Genomic DNA, 24,380 nt, shown 5'->3' with positions numbered 1-24,380 from the left:
ATTATAAAAGAAGTAGAAACTTAGTTCAACTGAACAAATAAAAGCACCAACTCTGGCTATTAAATGAAGAAAAAACATAATCAGAGAAAAACGTAGAAAACTTATTTTCCCTTCAATACTGAATCCTATTTGGTATATTCTCCGCTTCATCTTTTGCAGAAGAAAATAGGTGGTACTTCTTTTGTTTTTGTTTTTTAAATCAGCCGCTATAACGTTGCTGTTTTTGACATCCAAACGCCGGAGGGACCGCTGGTAGCTGGGCGAGGGATGGGAGGAGTCTTCATAAGTCACTGGGGCGCACTGGTTAATAGATAGATAGTTTATTAAAATAAATAAATAAATAAATAAATAAATAGGCAGCCAGTGGCTGAATTACTTATTTACAAAAAAGCTAAGCTAAAAATTGAATAATTTACAATATCTCAATATTAAAAATTCTTGCATATAATATATAAAAGCATTAAAACCGAATCATTTAATTGTACTTTAGGCACGATGACAAAAGAAATTAATTAAAGTGTTCTTAACGGTCTGTGTTCCACTTTGGAAGTCCAAAGTGTCGCTGATTTCTTAGTGCATTTGGAGCCTTATTGGCTTCAGTTAATAACTTGTTAAGTTTGTTATCCTTGTTGCCGAGGGCAGCGTTAAAAACCGTGTCACATATTTTCTCTCAATATGAAATAATGGTTGGAATACCAGTTTCCTTAAGTGCCACGTTATGAGACAGACTGGGCATTGCCCTTTCCTGGATCCGCTCCAGCTCGCACCGTAAATACTTGGGCAGAGCATAGAAGAATACAGGTGCTGCATAAACTAGGATTGATCTTCTACATGTGACATAAGAGAGGATGAAATTCCTACAGGGAACCTTGCCCATTTAAGCTGAACTGGGAAATACAAATGTTCAGACGCCTTCTTTACGGTTTCGTTAACGTGCTCATACCATGATCACACTCAGCAGCTTTGCGCTTCTAACTACTTCAAGCTGGTTACCATTTACAAGAATATGATGGAACTCAGACTGCTTTTTAGTGAAAGAGACTCTAAGTTCTTTACACTTTTCGCTGTTCAGTTGGACCCTATTATCTAAGGACCACTGAGCTACACTGCAGTCTGCTATACGTTGTGCATTACTCGCACCACCCTTCAACAATATCACCCTTCCGACAACTTCTAACGTTGTCGTGTCATCGACATACTTCCAGAGCTAGACGTGAAATTTCCATTAAGACTTGGATCATAGATCAAAATAAGGAAAAGCCAAGGCCCTAGCTTTGTCCCCTGGGGGACCCCAGAAAGGGACAGAGCCCTACTTGTAGTAGTCCTTCAGCTAGCTTAGCCCGCTGAGAACGACCGGACAGAAGTTCAATCATCCAGTTGTTTTTTCTGGTTGGTAGAACTAATTTGAATTATTTATCAACAAGTATCCTGTCGTCAATTAGATCGAATGCTTTTCGATAATCGAATAGCACAGTCCTGATCGTAGCGTTATTGCCGTCTGTTGCTTAAGCCCAGCTGTGGACCATGTGTACGAGGGCCTGTGTGGTGGACGAATTAGGTACCGCAAAATACCGATTCGGGTCCACGACCTTGAGACAGCAGGCTTTATGTAATCGTGTACGACACAATCCTCAGAGACTTTCGATAAACAGACGGTAACGGAGATTGATGTCAGATGTTTTGTCAAATCCTCAACCTTCTTTTTCTTGGGTAGTGGGGATACATCTGCTTACTTCTAGATGATAGGAAGGGGCCGTTCTTTTAGGGAGGCATTAATCATACTACATACAGAGTAAGCGAGAAGGTCGCTCTCGCAGTAGCCAGCAATTGGGTACTTCATCTGGTCCACACACCTTAGACGGATTTAATTTTGCTAAGAGTCTCCCAATGCATAACTCTGACACCACAGGGAGGTGGGGGCAGACAATATTCTTCCATTGGTTCTAGAAACGCCTCATTGATAGCGTTCGCCAGTTCCTGTGGAGATGGTTTATCAGTACCCTCCCCATGAATATGGTTACACAAGGCCCCAGAATGTGCGCGTACACCAGAAAAACGTTTTGCCTCTCTCGACCATGCCTTTGGGTCTTCTTCTTTCGTGCTTTGTACCTTGGTTTTAAAGAAGACAGCTTTACATGATTTTCGCTCGCGGTGGACTGCGTTATGGTAGAACTTAAACTGAGCTGATTTAATACCGTATTCTTGAAAGCCCTTCTGCCTTTTAAGTATACGCGATTTCAGGTGCTGGGTCATCCACGGGAGTCATGATCAGATGTGTTCACACACACCCTCTTAACGGGCATGAGCGGATCGAGTTCTGTGCGCAGTGCTTTGTAGAACACCTTTAGCATATCGTTACAGCAGTCAAGAAAGGAAAACAGTGTGGGCCAATCCATAACACTCAGATGTCTCCCCAAGTCTGCTTTGCGACTTGGCGCGCATGCCGCGCTTGAGCATTAACTTTATGGGGTTTTGACCACTTTTTGTCACTCTAGCTTTTGCTGTAACTTTGTTGTTATCTGAGAGGCCGAAGGGCGGGGATGAACGCGACTCGTCGTAATATTTTGTGCAAGCCCGTAAGAACTAGATCGAGTATGCATGGCATTCTTCCTAGTAGGCTTTTTAACAATTTTTTGAGACGAAACTGTTTCTTGAGTGACTTGATTTCAAGGCGATTTAAATCACCAGCTACAATGAGTGCAAAATTAGCGTGTCGCGATTCAGCTAGCGAGATAGATTGAAATAACTGATCTCGCAGAGAATCGTTTTCGTCTTTGGTCCAGTGAGGATGGTAAACAACTGCCAAGATGAGGGACGAAAAACTTCTTGGGAGGCGGTTTGGTCGCAAAATAATGCACCATAAGAGGTGTAAAAGCTAACAAAAATCATTACGTAAGCCTCTGGACACCCAGAGGTATATTAGCAATTTTTACTTTTATTACAATATGCACCGATTTTAGGACGATCGCAGTTCTTTTTATAGCTCTACGCCATTTGTTTCTTATTCATTTTTCTCAACAATTCCTCTGTAACCTTCAATAATCCTTCATTTTGCTTTGTTAAAAGGTGATTATCTTTTTCTTACTTGCATATTTTTCTCGAACAAGCGTATTAGAGGGAGAGTACGAGAGAGGGTCAGTGAGGCTGGGACTTCCAACGGCTTTTGGGAAAAAATTGTCATTTAGGCAAAGAACGGTTTTTTCCTACTCAAGTACCTCAGCCAATCACCAATCAAATGGTGACGAGTGAAAAGGCTCCGAAAATTGATAAAAATTATTGACAAAACGCTCAAAAAACTTTTCGCCATATTTCACGAGTAGTGACAGTGATTTCCCATCAATTATAATTTCTTCTCATTGATGTCAACGGAACGTGAAATGAATTTTTTCGCTTCTATCAATTAATAAATATGGTTAACAAATTAAATGGGTGTTTGCCTTGCTTATTGTACCTTAGCCTGCGACCAAGCTCTCGTGGGCGGGGTTGGGGGAGTTTTCTTTTCTCCAGCCCCCTGGCCCTTGAATAGTCTCCTTTCACAGTCATGTATGGGGGCATCATTGCTTATTCCTTCATTACTTGTCAAAGTCCCCCAACCAGTGTTGTAAATTATCCCTGAAAAGCCCTTAGGGGAGTGGATAATATGATATTTATTTTACCATTTACTGTGCTGTTATAATTATAGTTTATTTGCCCTCATTATATTGGTTGAATGTCAGATACCTTTGCTAGTAGAATTCTCCTAACCAATATTTGAATCAAGCAGATGACCGTGAGTTCAATTTACCTTACTTTTCCATTTCCTACTACTCCGGGAGAGTTAGTTTTCCATATTCTGAGCACAATCTGCGTATAAAGATATCCCATCATAATTACAGGAATAACAGCAGTTGAGATGACCCACCAAACAGATCTGACGTAACCAAAAGTATCTGGCCAAGCTGGGACACATTGTTTGACTTCATTGCTATAACGAAAGAAGGAAAACGCTGGAATTTGCCAGACGAAAGCATAGATCCACAATACTGTTACAATGGATTTCAGTTTTGTGACAACAAATCCACTCTGATGATGTAGAGGATGTAGTACGGCATGATATCTTTCGACAGCAATCAAAACCAAAAATAATACAGATGCTAAAAGTCCAGTCCACATGAGGTTTCCACCAGTTAACAGTGTGCACATCACATGGGCAGCAGTACCGTGTAGACTCTCAAAAGGGTTGTTTAAAAGAAACCTAAAATTCAAAATATGATATATGCGAAAAAATATCGCACGGTTTAGTTTTTGAAAGAAATGTTCCCTTTCTTACAAATTGTTATAGAAGACGAATCAGGATGAAAGGGGAATGGCTAGAGGGTAGCGTGAGTAAACTATCTGAAGCTATTCCAGTCGGCTCAAAAACGTAGAACCTGTATGTTGGACAGTGTTATCTCAAACGGCGAGGGAGAACCGAACGTGAAGATTAATAGATATCATGCATAGGTTTATTTCAAAGGGACGCGCAGCTATAATGAACGTGATGATCGCCATGATAACGATGATGAAAATGGTGATGACAATGATGATGGAACGAAAGAAGACATATTCTACATTTTCCCCTGAAAGCCATGAGACTTGCCAAATAAGGAAAGATATAAGATCAGTAAGTGATTTCATAGTTTTTTATGGATAAAATTATTAAAATCATGCTCAAAGATTTCCCTAAACTGTGGGCGGAGAAAACAGAGTGGCAGTGATGACAACTGAGGCTACAAATATGTTGCGTTTCATGAAACAACATTAACTTGGCGACAAGGTGAAAATCCTTTTTGGGGTAGCAAATGCTACTTAAAAAATGTGGGCCATGGTATTTTTGTTGTCATCCAATCTCCATTTCGGAAGTTTTTTTCGATGATTTACTAAGTTTCGATTTTGCGTGCTTCTTCCTGTCTTGGACTTTTAACTTTCGCCTTCGGGTCTAGGATTTCGCCATTTTCCTGTAGCAGCCTGTGCATCCTTTTTTTTTTTCGACCGTTTCTTCGCTGTCATCGTGTCCAGTTTCTCTGTCTTTCTTAATTTGAAATAAGTCCTTAGGAACTATAAATTTGCAGAATTAATTCGCCTACGTTTGACTAATTTAGCGAGATGGAGTAATCACGATGGAGTTACGTTTGGGAAATCGTGACATGATTGAACTTCAAATGTGACATATTTACACTGCCTTTACCTTGTCGCCTTTGCTTTAAAATTTCCCTGAATAAGAAATTCGCTACTATTATAACAGACTCACCTGAATATGGAGAAGAAACCAACAATCATATCAGAAACTGCCAAGTTAACAAGTAGAAAGTTCATAGTTGTTCTCATACTTTTATTTTTAAGTACAACGAAACAGACGAGTGAGTTGCCAAGCAGATTAACGCCAACCATGATCGAGCACGCCGCTAGTATACTCTTGAAAATCATGGTGAACAGAATTGCTGGAAGAGCCGTTTATCCTCTCATTTAAGGTAGTCTTCCTAAGAAAAGGAATACCATAAGGCACTGAACTACAATTACAGAAAAATGCGGTAAAAAGAATGATATAGCGACTGCCTATACAATAACAGAAAACTCACAACAGCAACTTTAAGAGCACAGCCAACACTGGGAACTAAATGTATAAATTTTTACCCATCAAACCTCAGAAGATTAATCACACTTCAAAAACGGGTCGTAAGAATAATGTCGAGGAGTGCTTTCGATGCTCACACTGACCCCTTATTTAAAAATTTAAAAATTCTGAATCTTGAGAGTATCTACAAACTTCAAATAGGAAAATTTATGTATCAATACAGATCTGGCTTACTTCCTTATAGCTTCAATAACATGTTTCTGGTGACACGCGAGGTGCATTCTTATGGCACTAGAAGTTCGGAGCATTTTTATTTACCACAATGCAGGACTAATATAAGAAAGTTCTCCATCAGTTTCCAAGGTCCTAAATTTTTTAACTCTCTTAGTTTTGAAATTCGAAATGCAACAAGTACCGCTTCCTTTTTCTGTAAGCTGAAAGCATTCCTCTTATCATAAATAGTAATTTATATATATATATATATATATATATGTATTTTTTTTCTTCCTTTGCTCTTTTATTTTCTTTTGTTTTGTTTTGTTTTGTTTTGTTTTCTTTTTGTCATTTCGCTTTTTTTAGCCTAGAACTATGATTAGTACGACTATCTAATATACTTATTTTAAGATTTACTGTAGCTCTGCCATTGATTTTTCCCGTGTGTAATTATGATAATATTTTGTTCTAATTATCTAACTGAGGGAGCCCATTCCTTATAAGCCCGGTGGCTTCTCTTGGGCTTCCTCGCCATGAGAGTTAAGGTAATTAGATTTTATTTGATTTGTATAATTTTTTGGCAAACAAAACAATAAACAATAAACAATAAATTAATTAATTCTCAATGCAACTCACCAACACGCAGCTGGCACTGAGTTACAAACAGGTTACAAACTAAACATAATTTTCCAGTTGAGAGTGGTGCCAAAATAGAGCCTCTATGGTGCGGGATAACGATACAATGAGTTTGCCTTAAAGTGCCTCGATCCAGAAAAGGTGAAAATTGAACCAAAGAGAACTGAGTTTAATCACCAGTGATCGCTTTTGGCAGTAGGATGATGCACTTCATCAAAACGCTGGTCACGTTTAATCACGAAAAGTTCTGATGCATCTTAGTGTCAAAACTGAAAGTTTACAACCACTGTCAATTCTGTTATCTACTGAAGTGAAATGAATATTGCTTCTTATAGAATACAAATACAATCTTGTCGTCAATGACTTCCGGTCATCAATTTCCACCAATAGCGATCCTAAGTCAAAATTATTTTTCTCTCGGTTTTTTACCCTAAAGCTTCAGTTGTCCAATAACTTATTATTTTATTAGGTCTTTGAGTTTATGACAATTTCCAAACGATTGTTTTGTGGCATATCCATTTGATAGCCTAGGAGTTTTTAAGAAATTAAATTGTAATCAGATTGTGGGAAGACTACGATTTGGGCTATCGAATGAGCAGCCGTTCCATGCTCAGTGTTTTCATGCTTTTTACCACCCTAGTTCTAAATTTAAGGAAAAACATAGATGGCAGAATATTTTATTGAAGTATTTGTATCCAGGTCTATCGAGCTACTGAATCTTACTTGCTTTAAAAATTTAACTTCACACTCATATTTTAATATAATGCGCAGCAATATAAAACATAAAATAAGACGAAACCATTTTAAGGTTTTCTGCCGCTCCTCTCAGGCCAAAGATCGCTAAAATAGAAAACTATTTATTATATTATATAATTATATAATAATTGATCATATTGTACTGTTTTGTTAACGTGTTTAGACGATGGTTAGAAAAAGTAAAGGCAAAACGGCACCTTTTTAGATCTTCATTTCAGTTATTTCGCGCCTGTCCGACCCTTTTGGATGGTTAAATGGCAGAAGGCTTGCCACTTTGTTAAGGCGCTTCAAAAATAAAGCAAAAAAATATGGCTTGTCTGTTAAGTTAAGTAGCGGAGTACCAGCGATCAGAAAAATGCTCTACATATACATGTATAATTAACTTTTTAAAAACACTTCTTCACTTCTGTTTTATATATTTATTACTTAAAGAAAACATCAACACATAATTGATGCTTGGGGAAGTGTATGTATAACTTTAAATATAGGGTTGAACGATGACGTCTGATATGGATGGCCTCCTCCTCTTGCATAATTATCCTTCGCCAATGTACTATTAAACACGAGGTGAATACGTTTTCATACAAATAAAAAATATGACAGAAATCTTATGTATAACGGAGTAGCCGTGGATGGAATTCATCTTACTTTACTTTTCATTAACGGTCACTTAAACAAACACAAATATCATAGGCAAATATACTTTTAGTAGAATCGTACGTTCATCTAGCCACAAATTAAATGCCGCTAGCTGTTGCTTTCGGGACAGACAACAAAATAGTCACCATATTGTACCTACCTTGGTTCTGAAAAAGGGGTTAAGGCGATCCTTTGGAAAACAGTGAGAGATACAAAATAAAATCTGTCTGAGTGATTGACCAAGTAAATATGTAACAAAGAACCGTGTCAGCATTGATTTCATGCAGCAGTCAGCTTACAAGGGCAATGTTGTGATATTGCATTCAAAATGCACGCGATATCTCGACAGGCCAGTATTTTGAAGCACTTTTATTGCGGCATTAAAACTTAAATGAAGGCTCATAGATCGACACAAAAAGGCAGAAATAGACAAATGAAAGCTTTGAAAGAATTGCTGGAGATAAATCCCAATCAAAATCAGATAACATGACCCAAACAAGGCCACAGACTCGCTCCCAGATTCAATGAAAGACATTGACAATGTAGATTACTAAAAAATGACGCCTCATTCATGGTTGTGATGTTCAATTGCAATATATTTTATAACGTCTAGCAGTTTAACGCTCGAGAGTACAGGTATTCATTTTGCAAATCCATAACAAACAGCAACTCACGCGAGGTTTGTTTGTCCAATTCGGTCCCTTCTCATAACACCGCACGAAAAATTGGATTTACACCAAATTTACTCAGTGCAAATTTGGTGCACAAAAGTGTAAACTAAGGTTAAATAAAGGACAAAGATGGTAAATACCGCATTTGCCCTAAAATTTACACCCCCATGTAAACTGGCCAGCAAATGCGGTATTTACCATCTTTGCTTTTACTTTCCCCCTAGTTTGCACTTTTTCGCACCATATTTACTCCGAGTAAATTTGTGTAAATCCAATTTTTCGTGCAGTGTAAGGATCTAAAGATTGGAGAGAGTTGGTGATGACACCTCCAGGAAAATGACAACCATCACACAAGGAAACATCATGACGCATGCATTTTTGTGATATTCAACTGACATATTAATATTTTAGTACGTCAAGTACTTTAACAATCGAGAATGCAAAGTATAAAAATTCAGTACGAGACTTTTCCTATATTTGGATTTTACACTTGAAAATACAGGAACGCAGGAGCCGGGGGGGAGGGGGGCTGCCCCCCACATTTCTAGAGGAAAAATGTTTTTGTTTAAGTTATAAGGTACATGCTGTAAGCAGTGGAAGTACCTGTCATCTTACACCTTATCCAGGTTGAGGTTGTCTAGGGAAATGTCTCATGGAGAGTGTTGAAAACATCATTTCCGAGCCTATGGAGGAGGAGACCAGCCTTGTAACGAGTGCGAGTTTTCAAGCGCAGTCCCCCGCCCTAGCAAGTTGAAATTGCGCTCCGCCGTCCCTGAAATGTCAGCAGAAGTGCTTTGCCAGCGATAAATTTTAAATTGACAGGCAATTAAAAAACAAATAATAATCATGATAATCAATAAACTTTAAAAAAAAGCTTTTAATTACAGAAATATGGAAATAAGAGGTATCTGTTGATATTGTTATAAGCCTGCGAGATTAGTAAAACCGTGCAGAGGCGCAAAATTGTAAACGATTGTAATTAATACACACGTAGGACCCACCATCTTTGTTCATGTTGGTTTTGTAACTCAATGAAATGGTGTAAGGTGTTATTTGTGTGCTCTACTGCCTAAAAACAGCGCTTATGTGCAATTTCATTGGACGACCAAGTTTAAAAGCGTCAATGGTATGTCTTTAGAAACTTTCTATTAAAAGAAAGTTAACCAAACACAATCTAAAGTATCTACGCTAGCAAGGCCCCGTTTACATGGGGAAACGTTTTTACCGGGGAAGAGGGTCACGCTCCCAGCCGAGAAAACATTAGCGAGCGTTTACATGAGAAAAAAGTTCAGCCTTTGTCCAAGCCAACAGCGCTGGCGCATGCTCCGATCGTCTCGCCTTGACAAGCCAATGTGTTTATATGATTGTCTCGGTGATGACCCTACCATCTTTTTGTTTTTCATGTAAACGTTTCTGCAAGTTTTTTTAAAAGGAATTATAAGAAAAGTTAGCTGTTGTTTCTCGCTCTTGCTCCAAGAGGTTTTTCTCCTGGTACTCCTGTTTTAAACCGTAATTTGTTTAATATTCAATTCCGCACATCCACAGTATTTCATTAAACGGCTTGAGTGTAGATGAAAAATGCCACTTGTATTTGTTGACAGCTAAGTTATAAGTTTCCACTGCTGATTATACCAGAAATGTTTGCACTATTATAAGGGTTGAGAAAGTCTACTGCCCGATAGGTCCTACAACACAAAGCACCCCTGATATGTTGGCGAAAGTTTGCGCTGTGGAGAGCATAAATAAAAGGATTTATGGCTGAATTAAGACCCACAAGTACAACGGAAATTATGTATGAGTATGAACTGTAACCGTAATTCCCTGGTTCGAATTGAGACAGCATATAAACTACCAGATTTGGTAGCCAGCATACAGCGTACATAATACTGACGACAGAAACCATTTTAGTCACCTTTAGTCTTGCACGGACTCTGGCCTGTTCTGACACAACTGTTGCTCGAATACCTGTTTTCCAAAGTTTATATAGAACTCGTAGATACAGAAACGCCATGGCGGAGACCGGAATGGCACCAAAAGCAAAAAAACATACAACTGTGTACCGTTCACCAAGCTGTCTGTTTGGCCAACGTTCCACACAGTGAGAACTCCTGTTATCAAAGAAAAGCATAAAGAACAACGGAGTGTTCAAAACTAAAGCAAAAATCCATGAAGCTGTTATAACGGACGTTAATCGACTGTTTGTTAGTCGGGAGCGGTCACTTAGGGGACGAACAATGGCAAAATAACGCTCCACTGCCACCACTACCAAAGAGAATGCAGACGCTGCTCCACCAATCCAAATAAAGTTTCCTCCAGTAAGGAACTTGCACATATAGTCTCCTGCGGTACCGTTAGGGTGGTGAAATGTCCATCTAATGACGTACTGTGGAGTGATAGCAAGAGCCACCATCATGTCTGACACAGCCAGGTTCACCAGCAGGTAATTAATAGGTGCTCTCATGCCGCGATACCGTAAAACCACGAAACACACCGCGCCGTTACCAAGGAGATTTATTATAACTACCAGTGAGAAGGCCACTGTAAGACCAAAATCAGTTGCTGTGATGGGGCTCATTGCTTCCGAAAAAAAAGAACATAAACAGTGAAAAGACAATGATAACGTTTGGTTAATTTTCAGTAAATTTCAACTTGCTTTATCGAACTTCCGCTGAATCGAACTCGGATTCTTTGCATCCATTGGAAGTTTTCGTTTGCGCGCCTCAGCACTGGAATAGTTCGGATAAAATGAAAATAAACAAAAAGTTTATAGCAACTATAAAAAAGGGATAGTTAAGGACAAGAAAAGAGTTAAACATGGAGCCAAAACGCCAAGTTTGAAAAGTTTAGGCTATAATTTCGAGACTCAGAAGGCGTGACGTCAGTTCCCCTTTAAAGAATGACACTTCACCTCAAGTGACTTGCTCGCTCGTCACAAAACAATTTTTGTGTTCATGGAGGCGATGACATCCCCGTGTTTCTTAGTAAAGCAAGTTTCACTTTTTTCTTTTGAAAGATTTGAAACTTATTCTTGAGTCTGTCTGTTTCTTTCGTTGATTTCGTTAGCGTTGAAACCAGGGTTTGTTGAAACCAGGGATGTTGAAAGGAGTAGAATAATGCTGTTAGCTAGGTATTTTGATTTGATAGCCTCAGTACACTGTGATCTGTAACGTATCATCTGATGAAGGACATGAAGGTCAAGGATGATCAATCTACGAACGAAGAATAAGGCCAGACTATCTGCTTTTGCTATGTATTGTCCTTAATTTTATGCTGGAATTTAACGGGTCCCAACCGATTTTAAAATATCGCCACTATACTCCAAAGCTAAAACCAAATGAACTGACTGATCACGACATACAAATTATGAACATCCCCTTCAAGGAGAAAAAACATTTATCGCAATACAAGGTGTACGATGTACTAACACTTACCATTATCGGCGATTTACACTGTATAGTGTTGAAGAGAAACCTTTTTCTATCTCGTCAATATCAGTGGCGTTCGTACCCTATTTATGACGGACAGGAGACCCGTGACAAAAAAAATAGTCATCAGTGTTAGTCACGTGTTTATGAAAGGAGGATACACCGCATGTCACGATATCGCTCAATTCTATGACTTTTTACTTTTCAGGCTTTCTCTTCACAGCAGCTTAAGTTAAATACATAACTGCGATGATCTTTCAGTGATCTTTCACGTGTTAAGTTTTAGAAAAGTTGCACTGTAACATTTCCTTTTTCTCAACGGATTATTCTGACTTATTTTTTTATTACCATGTTTCTATCAATAAGATAGCTCCGACATCCGGTATCTTTTAGGCCAAGTAAACACGACAGAAATGTTTCTCATCCGGGCAAGAGCTTTTTGTTATTCCTACTTTTTTATTATTTCTAATTGAGTGCTTTCAGTTACAAATTATCCTTCCTCAGGCATAAGTTGTAGTTCTTCGGTCAAATATCTCAATAAATAAGAGTGACGTAACACCAATTTAGTTTATTTTGATATGTTTTTAACAACAAAGTGATGTATCATACTGCACGATATATCTCAATAGGTAGGGTACATTAAAAACGTCAATAGGACTCAACATTAATGAATGCTTCGTTTTATGTGAAAGCTCTCGTGTTTTTCTTCATCCGCGTTGTATCATCTTTCATTGCATACATCGTAAAGAAACATTTATTTCAAAACGTGGCCTTAACACACAAACCAAAATCTCTTACATTCGCTCTGACGAAGGCTAGCTCTCGAAACATCGGCCTCTAAATCCCCCTAGCTACGGTCAGGTGACCAGTCTACTTTATCAACTCAGACGATAACACCATTTTTTCTATTTCACTCCCCCACCGAAGCTACACCACAATTTCTTTTATTTAGAAACTAAACCCCTTCATTCTTACCCCACTAGCCAACCGTAAGCACTGTTACCGCGGAGAACTGATTTGTAAAGAAGGAAACCCCTCGAGGAGAAACGGCCGCAAGGCCCAGGTTGGCTCGCTTTGCGCAGAATTCGAAACGAAATTGTCAGATTTTCCCTTTTAAAAGTAATAGAAGACATTAAGGTGATTCCCTGGTTTTGCACTGCGCATCTCTTACTGCGCATAACAAGATGGCCGCCGTAAAAAGGAGCATGTGAAGTAATATTATTAAAATGAAGTTGACTGAAGAGAAACGCTATTGGAATTTTTGTTTATTTGCTGTTGTTTCTTGCCGAGGGGAGACGCAATGTGTCGGGAATGTGCATAACGTAAGCAATACGCGTGTTGCTGAGTTCAACTTCCTCTCGGAGAACCTCGATAGTGGATGTTTAACTTGTGCTTACTCACTTTGATTCTCATTTAAACGCTTTCTTTATCACATTGTGTTCTAAATGTGATATCTCGATGTAAAAACGGATTTTTTAATACTTTCTTCCCCCTTTCACATACATTCTATTGTGAAACTCGCCCCAGTCCTCTCTCAAAAATCCGAGAAAACGCATTTGGTGCGCACTTTCTGCAGCTCTACCGCAAAAACGAGTACGGTGACCCCCATTTTTTATTTCAGGATTTTAATAAGGACAGTGATTCCTTTCGATGAGAAAAACATTGGCACAAATCTATGTTCAGTTTTTTGGCAATTTTACTAAATTGTACGGATTTAGCTATCACGGGTCGAATAGCGCGCGTCCAATTTAATTCTACTTTGGAGCGTAAAGTAAAAACAAGGGCATTAAAAGGCATTTTTCCGGTACGTAAGTGGATAAACAATACATTTAAGTCAAATTCTGTGTGATACCACTTGCATCATCGAAAAAATCTCCCTTTTTTGTCGAGTTTTGGGCTGCCCGCGGTTTTTGTAAAAGGGTCCAAAATAGCCGTATTTGTCAGCATTGTGACGTCAAAACGAGCACGGTGACCCCCACTTTTTATGACTTTTTTATCATCTTCTTGACTTGTTACATCAGTGTACCAAGTTTCAACTATAATCTATGTTAGGTTCTTTTACTAGAGAATCACCTTTAAGAATGACAAAATACGAAAAATTCCCCACCCCTGGACAGACACTCGAATTTCTATGGCGCTGCAATAGACCCTTCCACGGTATTTTCAACTTTTGACTGACTGGGACCAACGCAAGCGAAAATACGTCAACACGACTAAAAAGAACGGGTCACAGTTGGTAAAGATGCCAATATTTAACGGGATTTGTTAAAAACTAACGAAGATATAGCTCTGCAAAGTCGCCCAATTTTATGGAAGTTTGTATGGTGCGGAGCAAGATCTTGCCTTTAACCAAACGTCTGTAAAATTTCGCGACTTTTTGATCTGTTTTATTTTTTGTTCCGTTTTGTTTGTTATAAAGAATGAAGAGAGGCAAATTTAGAAGGATTCGTATAGAGTTATTAGAGCATAACTTGGCGAAACTAATTTCTCTGAGAAAATTTGCCCCGAAATGCTAGTTTTTAGCCAGTAGACCTTTTAGATGCTTTTTTTGCGAGTATTTCCAACGTCAAATCCCGTAATTTTTATGGCGTCATCAATAAAGATCTGTTTACCTCGGAGGCAGAAGACTCATTCCGGTCTACGACGAGACTTATACGTGGCCTCGTTTACGGGCAACTAGACCCGATTAGCCCGCCGTCCGCCAAGATTTGTATTCGTTGTAGAGCTCTAAAATCCTAAAATAAACACTTGATGACTGATGCAGACGGAAACATAAAGTTAAGTTTATTTTTTTTCCCGAGAATCTCAATGTTTCCCAAGGCAGAGTCAAGGCAGGTTAAGCGTATCCCCCAAGATTGCATTAATGAATCGATTATTTGAAAAATGAAACCGTTAGTCGTTGCCGCAACCAGTCTCAAAGTAGATCTGCATTCCGGCATGCGTAATGAACAGTGAATGTTTCACGATAACTCCTCTGTATTCGATAAGATTGAAAAAACTTTGAATGGATAAAATTGTTTTAAAGACATTTACATCAAACTCAAGAAAACTGAGCTGGCAGAAAGTTCATGACTACCTTGAGTGTGAATTCACTGCTCATTAGGTACGCAGGAGTCAGAAATTACACTGAAATCTACAGCAGGGGCTGATCTAGAGGGAGGGTGCAGGGGGTGCGCACCCCCCCCCCCCCTGACATGACCTGCGGTTTTCTTATACAATTGGTATTCTGCCAAAAAAAAAAAAAAAAAAAAAAAAAACTATGTGGTTTATTGGTATTGAAGTAGAGCAAGAGACCAGTGCACCCCCTCCTAAAAAAGATCCTGGATCCGCCCCTGCTACAACTACCAACGGATTCAACCTTCGAGTGATAAATTCATTAGTGCAATCTTGAGGGTTAGCTTGACCTGCCCTGACTGTATAGTTAAGTAAATCTCAGCAAGCGGTCAACATTCACGGGTAACAATGCACTGTTACCCTATGAAGTCATAGATTTTGCAATGTTGTCCGCTCTGAGACTTGGCGGGAAAATGTTTTGCTGTTCAGAACTCACGTGTCCTCGAAGTAACCAATGAGGCTCGCGCTGTAGGTTGGGGAAAACGTTGTAAGGTAATTTTTACATATTGACCGACTTCGATCAGTCCGTCAGACAGAGGATGCATGAAACACACATACGTATAAGTTAAGACAAACGCTGGTTTTTCCAAGTCATTTAACGCTGTTTACTTAAATATATGACTTCTATATATTTACAGTGTCTTGATAAATGCAATTTAATTTGGCTAAAACAAAAAAAATCGCTCCTTAGTCTTAGAAGTCTTAATTAAAATTGTTGACTAAGCTGCATCGTCAGAAATGTGTCGTTGCTTTGTCAGGCAACTGAGTTGTTGCAATTGCTAGCAGGGGCGAAGCCAGCCCAAAGAGCTGTAGGCCCAGGCCTACAAATTTTTGATTTTATCATTCTACCGTTTGCTGTATTAAATAATGCGTTGTTTTTATGGGGTCAGCTAAAAAGTTTAAGAGCTCAAAGTGTTAGTGAGGTCAGTGCCTACTAGTCATGTATGCAGTTTTCAGGATGTGAGGAAATGAAAGTCAGCCAGGCCTACAAATAGTTGAAAAGCTGGATACGCCCCTGGCTAGCGGCTGGAGCATTTGCTTCTCGTTGTTTCATGAAATTTGAATGTGAAGATGTTATCATTCCAAACCAAGGTAAATAACGAATAACAAGTAGCCACGGTGTTACTAAAAGTACCGCTTGCAGTTGTAGTTGCACACATTTTAGGCATCTTACTGATGAACGGTTATTGTGACAGATATTTTTCAGGCTGGAACAACAATATTGTTTTTAGTTTTTCTCCCTTCAATTAATGACAAAGTGACTGGTGAAACAAACGACATACAAACCACGATAGCTGATATTTTTCATTATGCCGCCTGAACCATCTTTTGCAGTAAATCTTTCCCTTTTCTAGTCTGTGTGTGAGGGAAGGCTAGAGAACGAACATCATCTTTCGTAACGCATGAAGGGTGGCGTGGATTTGCCAAAGCTGAGTGCTCCCCTGATGTTTCGACGAAAATTGCTGCTACAAAGAGTGTAAATAAAAGGATTCGTGGCAGAGTTAAGACCTACAAGGACGACCGAGGTAATGTAGGTGTTTGAGCCGTATGCATAGAGGTCAGGCTCAAACTGAGACAGCATGTATAGTACTAAATTTGGTAACCAACACACTGTATACAAGATGCTAATCACTGCCACCATTCTAGTCACCTTTAGTTTTCTTTTGAGTTTAGCTTGGTCGGTCGTAAGCAACAAGGGTGTACGCTCCCCTCTTTTCCAAACCCTGCTGAGAATTTTCGAGTACAATGGTGCCATAACTCCCATGGGAATTACTCCGAAGAAGAAGAAGGCACCAACAGTGTATGCTTTAGCCAGTGTTTTATTCGGCCAATGCTCCATGCAATGAAATTTACTATCTTCATAGTGAACAACAAAGAACCATGGCAAGTTGAAAACTAGGGAATAAATCCAACTACCCATTATGGCAGCAGTTAATCGACGGCTATTTCTACGTCCTGGAAGCTCGCCACGGGGACGAACAACTGTAAGGTAGCGCTCAACTGCGATCGCTGCTAAAGAAAAGGCGGACGCCGCTCCTCCAATCCAAATGAAGCTTCCTCCAGTAATGAATTTGCACATGTAGTCTCCTGCAGTGCCGTTTGGGTGGTGAAATGCCCATTTGACCACGTACTGTGGAGTAATAGCAAGAGCCACCATCATGTCCGACACAGCGAGGTTTACCAGCAGATAATTTAGTGGTGCTTTCATGCCGTGAAATCGCAAAACCACTAAGCACACCAAACCATTACCAATGAGATTGATCAAAACAATCACAGAGAAGGCCACAGTAAGGATAATATCTGTTGTTGTCATAGTTATGTTTACTGGAGCTGTCGAAGCTGAAAGAGAAGTAAGAAATATTGGAAGTCAAAGTCCTCTCTATGAGTGAATTTCGTATTATTGGCTTTTCCTGTCGTTTACAATCTTAGCACAGTGATTGACGCGATGCTTCCCAGTGTCTAAATTTTTTGTCCTGTCCATTCGATATACTCCTGTCTGGCAAAACCAGTTCAACATGTATGTACAATAGACGAACATATGAACATATATCTCCAAGGAGTCTCCAATAGGGCTGTCCCTAAGATGTTCGGGAACTTTTGGGCAACTTTTCCGATTTCGGAAGAGAGCTTTTTTAAATTATAACAGACCAAACTGGCACATGAAACAATATTCTCGCATTTTGGGTCACAATCATCACACATGTTTTCTAATCATTTGTCTCCACTGATTTTTTTCATAAGACCTAGGCCACAGAGTCACAGACTTTCAAGCTATTTTTAGATTCATCTTGCGCGGTAAAAAAACCTCTTATGCAGCCAATCTGAGCAAAGAATATTTAAAGTAAATCACAGAAATGGGGAATATAGAGTCAAGCGAAAGTAGTTTAAACCATAGTGTTACATCAGATAGAGTGATTCAGCTTCATAAATGAAAATTCACCCGCTAGCGAAGGAAGCCATTCCAGTAGTGAAGAACACAGCAAACTATCTGGTAGAAAGAAATATCCTAATTTTACTATAAATGAGCAATTTCCTGCTCTCTGATTGGTCAAGAGCTGTGTTCTATGAGAAATGACACAATGATGACGCTATTTGACTGTCTCTCGGCAATCTCGCGCGCCATTTTCCGGGAAACTTAACCAGAAACGGAAGTTAAAAACTTTAATTCAAAGTTAAAATATGGTAAAACAACAAACGGACAACAAATACGTAATGTCCCATATCCTTAGCGACCATAGAAATGACGCCAAAACGTTAAATCTTTTACTGACACCACTCTCTTTTTGCTAATGGTTTCACTTGAGTTTTGAACATGTTGTAATTCTTTCATTGGTCTATATAGACTATGGATTTTGTTGTCTTTTTATTAAACAGCCATCTTAGTCTTGACGCTTTGTGTCTCAACATTGGTAGCAGAAGAAGATCGAGGGGTGATAGGTTACCGCATATTTTTTTTCTCTAAACCTGCAAAAAGCTCCTTAGAAATGATGAAAAATAGATCGCTATCAATATTAATACATTATCATTTTTACAACAAATTGATTGAATGATGGGGTCTTGAAAGGTGGTGCTAACTTTGGAGTTTGTGAACGAAATCCTTTGGTGTGACCTGTTATGCAAATAAAACCTTTCCAGCAGCACTACCACATTTGATTCTAGTTTTAGCTCATTTTACAGAAAAAAATATTTTTTCGCATTCCACAGAATAACATTTAGAGACTTCGTCGAGTAAATCTGCGACTTTGGTCAGCTCTGTGAGTGAAGGGGTAAAAATATGAAAAAGACAAAAAGGAATAATTTGGTTATGCTTGAAAATACGTCCCCGCAAGAACTGCTGAAGAAGCAGAGTGCTGTTTAAGAAACTACCTCGTTCATTTATTTTAAAGCTGAGTTGTGTCGACCATATTATAATAGACCTTGTCACGGTTTTCGACGCCATCTTGACGAGTAGGCAAACGCGTGAGAAATTACAGTGTTTGTATGAGAATCTAATGTCGAATAATTTCCGTAAAACGGCTGTTCTAAAAAAAATATCAATTGTAAACTAAAGCTACAAAGCAAAGGATTGTCCTTAAAAAATGTGGGAGCGTACCTGTGCTTAAATTTCTCCAGAGGCTTGCTTTAGATTTTCCATATATTTGTCTGTAATTTTCCCGGGACTTTCTTACAGACAAATGTATAGAAATTTTAAAAAGTGGTTCTAGGTTTTCTAGTGCATGTAACGCCCACAAAGTTTTTCAGGAGAATCCTTAGGAGTGAAGCTTTAGTTTACAAATCATATTTTTTTCAGAACAGCCGTTCTACGGAAATTATTCGACATTAGATTCTCATACAAACACTGTAATTTCTCACGCGTTTGCCTACTCGTCAATATGGCGTCGAAAACCGTGACAAGGTCTATTATATCTGCATAATTTATAACGTCATAAAAGTCAAAATGGCTAGAGGAAATTACACAATTACGCATGAACACCTAAAACTACCTGAAGCATAACAAGTAGGAGAGCTAACCACACTGTCCTCTGCAGTTAGAGGCAAACAGCACGACTTAATTAAGATCGGTAAGGGGTCATAAAGTGTTCCGTTGCCACTTGTCACGTTGGCATAATTGTCACCTTAGCGATTAACATTATTATTTTGTGTGTTGCGGAAAATGTTCATATTCTTATGGTTGTGAGGTAACAGTAAAACGTAGTGTTGGTGAAATGTTTTTCTCAATCAGTTACCGTGATTGATTTTTGACGCATAACCAACGACGTTAATTGCTGAATTCGTCTTTGGAAACTGCATTTTTAATAATGGCACTCACTGTCGGAAAGAATTTAGACCACGTGTGGTGGAAACAATCTTGATGTTACCATCTTCAGACAGAAAGAGAAGTCACTTGCGAGCCAAAAATGACTCACACGCCACTTACACTTCGCTTTCTATATTGTACGTATCAGGAGTAAGACCTTGTATGGCAGTGCATGTTGATCGAATCTTTAACCGGAAGCGTGTGCATTTGCATTGCCTTATCGCCAAACAATGCTCTTTTCAACACGAAGCGAGCCCTTAGCTAATTATGAGCATACCTGTTTCTAACATCATGATGGCTTTGGAAGACGACGAGTGTACAGTCCATAAAAATAAAGGTCTGTTTAGACCACTGTCCTTCGCAGTTATCACGGGAGCAATGCAAGCGCCCAATTGACAAGAGCAGCCTGGAAACGACATAGTACGTCATTTACTAAATTTTTAACAGCTCGTACATCACGCAATCCACATTTCGTAACTTTCAGTTTCAACGAGTTTCAGCGCCAGCATTCTCGACTGTATACCTAGCTGTGCAACTTGAATTAATCCCGCTAAAATTGGGGAAAAGTCCTAATCATGGCAAATTATTTTCTTCGATTTGAAGACTGAAGGTGAGTGATACCTGGTTATTTTATTTTTACAAAACTTTCACTCAGAACTTAAGGCTACAATTAATGCAACTGGAATAACAACATTTTCGTGTGCTAAAATAGATCTAAGTAACCCAGACAGTTATGAGAAGATAGAGTCTACAGCAATATTTTTCTTAACTTTTTTTGAATTTCACTATTTCCCTCACTGCTGCTGTTCAAAGTGTATAATTATCAAAGCTAAGTGAGATGCGGATTTAAAGAGGATATGTTCTGACTCTGTTCTGAGATATGTCGTGACAGCGTGTCCTCGTTGATCCTTCGATTTATTTCTTTACGAAATAGGGGTAGCATAAAAGTATTCCTGGGTTCATTCTAGTTAAGAGGCGAAGAAAAAGAAAAAAGTTCTCTGAGCAACAGCGACGGAACTGCCGGGATCGTGGCGGGCATCACGCTTTCACAGGATGAGGATGTGACGTTGCCGGGGAGTTTTCAAGGGCTTAAAATTTTTATTTCGTGAGTTGATTAGATCATTATCCAACGAAGAATCTGTTTCGAATTAAATGTCCCTGGAGATATGGGGAATATCTCAACTGTTATGGAGCTGTAATGAAGATTCCTTTGTCCGTCGACATGTTCACTCGTCAACTAGACGTTTGGGGGGGGGGGGGGGGGCGGGGGGAGGGAAGGCAGTAACGCAGTGGACGCTAGTGTGGGGTATTTTTGGACAAAAGCAAAGTGATGCATTTTCATAAATTTTACGTCATGTGCTGTGGAACGGCGCTCGTAACATAAAGAGAAAGCAGGACCAATAAAGGGAAGTGAGTGTAAATTGTAAGAATTTTTGGGCTCCTCAGTTTTAGCTAAAACTGTGAGCCCCAAACACTACGATTATGTCACACCATGCAAAATATTTTTTCGTCTTTTTCGTAGAGGTATAACCACGTTGTTTGAAGTTCCCATACGCAAATCCCTAGGTGTTTTGTGTTCAATGTAAAATTCAGTTCGTGTTTTAGGTACAAAAACAGGTATTCTTAGTTGTATTGTAAAACTCCCTGATGAAATGTGCGTTAGTCACACGAAACGCATTGGAGATAAGAAAACAGTTTTTACAACTCAAGAAGTTCGCATGAGTGCTAGTCACTGGTTTATCCTTTTAAAAAATAATCAAAAGCGTCAACAGGAAAAAGCACTTATGCAGATTTTGCAAGAGAACAGCTAGGAGAAACCAAAATTCGAAGTATGAAGTTTCTACCACGTTTTAAAAGCAGTAAATTTGTTGATACCGTCGTCATCTTCGCTGACGTAAGTTCATGTCAGTATTCCTTCTGGACTAGCTCCTGCTTAGACTTATCATAACTTCACTAAACAAATGCAGTTTGAATATTTAGTTATCTTGAACTTTATCGGTGAAACTTGGGTATTCGAACTCAAATATCTTTATAGCCCTAAGTAAGGAATTCGATAACTAGCATGATTTTACTTTACTGGCAGCCATTGAGACACAAATAGGGATTGATATGCTGCCGTACTTGATTTTTGATTTTGATTTTTTACCCTGCATCACCAACATGGATACCCTGCGCAACCCCAGTTTGGGAAGTTAGGGGGAGGGTGGGTACTCGCCTGTTAAAAATGACAGGGGTGCTCTTCATATCTTTTACCCCATTCACCATTCACACCTGAACCACCTCTAAGCGCCCGTGATGATCTGCGTTCCAATTGTCATCATCATTCGGCCCTTTCGGTCGGGATGCTCTGATCAAGATCTTATTCCGCGTCACGTGTTCGCAATATTTCCCTTGTCAATTCCGGAATCCCTAGTCGAGATAAGAATTATCTGGGACTCGGTCAATGTCATTTGTCCTTGTATGTACACGGCCACTTAGTTTCTCCAGAAGAACGGATTGAATGATATTACCATTTGCTCGTTCATTTTGGCAATGACCTGCAAATTGGAGACGGCATTTTATCAGGTAAAAGTTTGCCGTAAATCTGCTCACGTGTGGCGTGCTCAGACCAGTTCATATTTTGGACACGTCAGAGTAATTGAGTTTGATTTGTTTCGTCTAAGCGCTATTGTTGCCAGAACTTAGCAACTTTAGTACTATCCTATGGAACCTACTTGCTGTGAAAAGTGCATCAAACCCTTCCTATAAATTATTTGTGATAAGGTTCAGTTTTCTTCTTACTCCAAGACTTGTCCTTTTTGGTCCATTTAAATTTGCTAATTGATCGCTTTATAACCACATAAAAACTAACCAAAAGCAGATAGTCACAGACAGCCACACCCTGCTTATCAGTTGATCTCTTTCTCCTACTCGAGTTATGATGTGTTTTTACATATTATTTTTATTTTGTGAGAATGAAATGCAACAACATGTTGCGAATAAAGAATCATCATTCGATTGGTTTTTAGTTACATCAGTTGAGGAATAAAATAATTTAGGCCTTGCCCATAAAGAGAGTATCTTTAATTAAGGGGTGTGCTGGGAATTCTCCGGCGGGAACTTCCGCAGTTTTTATATAGGAGCTCTTCAATGAATGAAATTATCTTAGTGATACTTTATTCAACTGGGTTTGCTATATATACATTTTTTCATTTGCAGTTATATCGAGGAAGCAATGGTCTCTATGTCATCAATGGATCTGGGCCTTACAGTGTCCTTCTCTGTTATCGTTTTGATAAATCTCCTTGGTAACGGCTTGGTTTGTCTTGTGGTGTTTAAATTTCGCGGCATGAGAGCACCTATTAATTACCTGCTGGTGAACCTGGCTGTGTCAGACATGATGGTAGCTCTTGCTATCACTCCACAGTACGTCATCAAATGGGCATTTCACCACCCAAACGGCACTGCAGGAGATACCATGTGCAGGTTCTTAACTGGAGGTAACTTCATATGGGTTGGTCAGGCGGCATCTACCTTCTCTTTAGTGATAGTTGCAGTTGAACGATTCTACGCGGTTGTTCGTCCTTTCAGCGACCATTTGGGACGCATGAAACATCAATTTATTGGAATGATTACTGCCAGCTGGCTTTATGCCCTGATTTTTGATCTTCCTCTGTTTTTTGTTGTTCAACATAAAGACGGAGTGAGCCACTGTGTAGAACAATGGCCGAATAAACAGTTAGCAAAAACATACACAGTAACATGCTTGTTTGTCTTTGGTGCTATTCCCGTTGGTGTTATGACAGTTTTATACTCGAAAGTACTGTGGAATCTCTGGAAAGGTGGTGGTGAACGCACACCACTATTAGCAGAGCAGTCGCGGATCCGCGCAAGAAAGAAAGTGACCAAGATGGTTTTGATCGTCAGTATCATTTATGCGGCATGTCGTCTACCAAATTTGGTACTTTATATGCTGTCCCAGTATAAACCTGAGCTCTATCTATATGGTTCGTTTCCTTATGTTACAACTGTTGTCCTTGTGGGTCTTAATTCAGCAATGAATCCTTTTATTTATGCTCTTCAAAGCACAAACTTTCGGCAGCACATCAGAGGCGCAGTCTGCTGCTTTTCGTCTGGTACATAGTTCTAGCGGCAGACCTGTTATGGTTAATAATTAATAATTTACGTCATTGTTGTTGGACAATTGGGCGACGTCCTCGGCTTTTTAACAGAATATCGAATATTCAAGTAAAGCCCTCAAGATTACATGACTAAGTTAGACTAGACTGCGATCTCGTTCGTATCGTAGTTGGATCTCCTATTAAAAAAACAAAGAAAAAACAATGAAAAAAGGGGCTTGAGAACACATGCGACAACCCCTAAGTTATTCCACCAGGCTGCCAAGGGTTTTGTTTTTTAACAAGAGACTATAAAGGGGACAGAGAGGGCATCCCCCATATACACCCTATTCCATAGGTAATTCGTCTCGAGTTATTTTTAGAATCGGGATAAAGTTACCTCGCGCGAGGCGTGGATGTTTCGTGGAGGTTTCGCAT

At 39.3% G+C, this 24,380-nt stretch overlaps 4 protein-coding genes across 5 annotated transcripts in view; 1 reads left to right on the top strand and 3 right to left on the bottom strand.

Moving 5' to 3' along the window:
- The window catches only part of LOC140941192 (allatostatin-A receptor-like), a 9,428-nt gene extending 880 nt beyond the window's left edge, over positions 1 to 8,548 (bottom strand). The window contains exons 1-3 of the mRNA XM_073390168.1: positions 8,512 to 8,548; positions 5,270 to 5,498; positions 3,785 to 4,234 (exon numbers count right to left, since the gene is read on the bottom strand). Of these exons, the coding sequence (XP_073246269.1) occupies positions 3,785 to 4,234; positions 5,270 to 5,445 (626 nt within the window). The 5' untranslated portion in view covers positions 5,446 to 5,498; positions 8,512 to 8,548. The remainder of the gene's footprint in view (positions 1 to 3,784; positions 4,235 to 5,269; positions 5,499 to 8,511) is intronic.
- A 1,287-nt stretch (positions 8,549 to 9,835) lies between these two features.
- LOC140941196 (allatostatin-A receptor-like) lies at positions 9,836 to 11,986 on the bottom strand. Its single transcript, XM_073390171.1, has 2 exons — positions 11,940 to 11,986; positions 9,836 to 11,085 (listed from the first exon to the last, which is right to left on the bottom strand). Exon 2 carries the CDS (start codon positions 11,081 to 11,083, stop codon positions 10,115 to 10,117), a length of 969 nt encoding a protein of 322 aa, XP_073246272.1. The 5' UTR covers positions 11,084 to 11,085; positions 11,940 to 11,986; the 3' UTR covers positions 9,836 to 10,114.
- Positions 11,987 to 15,643: 3,657 nt separating this feature from the next.
- Positions 15,644 to 17,662, bottom strand: LOC140941197 (probable G-protein coupled receptor 19). The gene has a single exon (XM_073390172.1). The coding sequence runs from the start codon at positions 17,359 to 17,361 to the stop codon at positions 16,435 to 16,437; it is 927 nt and encodes a 308-aa protein (XP_073246273.1). The 5' UTR covers positions 17,362 to 17,662; the 3' UTR covers positions 15,644 to 16,434.
- A 2,545-nt stretch (positions 17,663 to 20,207) lies between these two features.
- On the top strand, positions 20,208 to 24,260 carry LOC140941200 (allatostatin-A receptor-like). Of its 2 annotated transcripts, none has more exons than XM_073390176.1 (2): positions 20,208 to 20,455; positions 23,044 to 24,256. In XM_073390176.1, the coding sequence occupies exon 2, from the start codon at positions 23,060 to 23,062 to the stop codon at positions 23,966 to 23,968; it is 909 nt and encodes a 302-aa protein (XP_073246277.1). In that variant the 5' UTR covers positions 20,208 to 20,455; positions 23,044 to 23,059; the 3' UTR covers positions 23,969 to 24,256. The 2 variants fall into 2 exon arrangements, with proteins under 2 accessions (XP_073246277.1, XP_073246278.1); XM_073390177.1 differs by lacking the exon at positions 20,208 to 20,455 and adding an exon at positions 22,250 to 22,410 and having other exon boundaries at positions 23,044 to 24,260.
- The last annotated feature ends 120 nt before the right edge of the window (positions 24,261 to 24,380 follow it).

Source organism: Porites lutea, chromosome 6, assembly GCF_958299795.1.
Source record: "Porites lutea chromosome 6, jaPorLute2.1, whole genome shotgun sequence".
Classification (NCBI taxonomy): Eukaryota; Metazoa; Cnidaria; class Anthozoa; order Scleractinia; family Poritidae; genus Porites; species Porites lutea.
The sequence above is the reverse complement of the archived record's forward strand: the minus strand, read 5'-3'. Positions and strand labels throughout refer to the sequence as shown.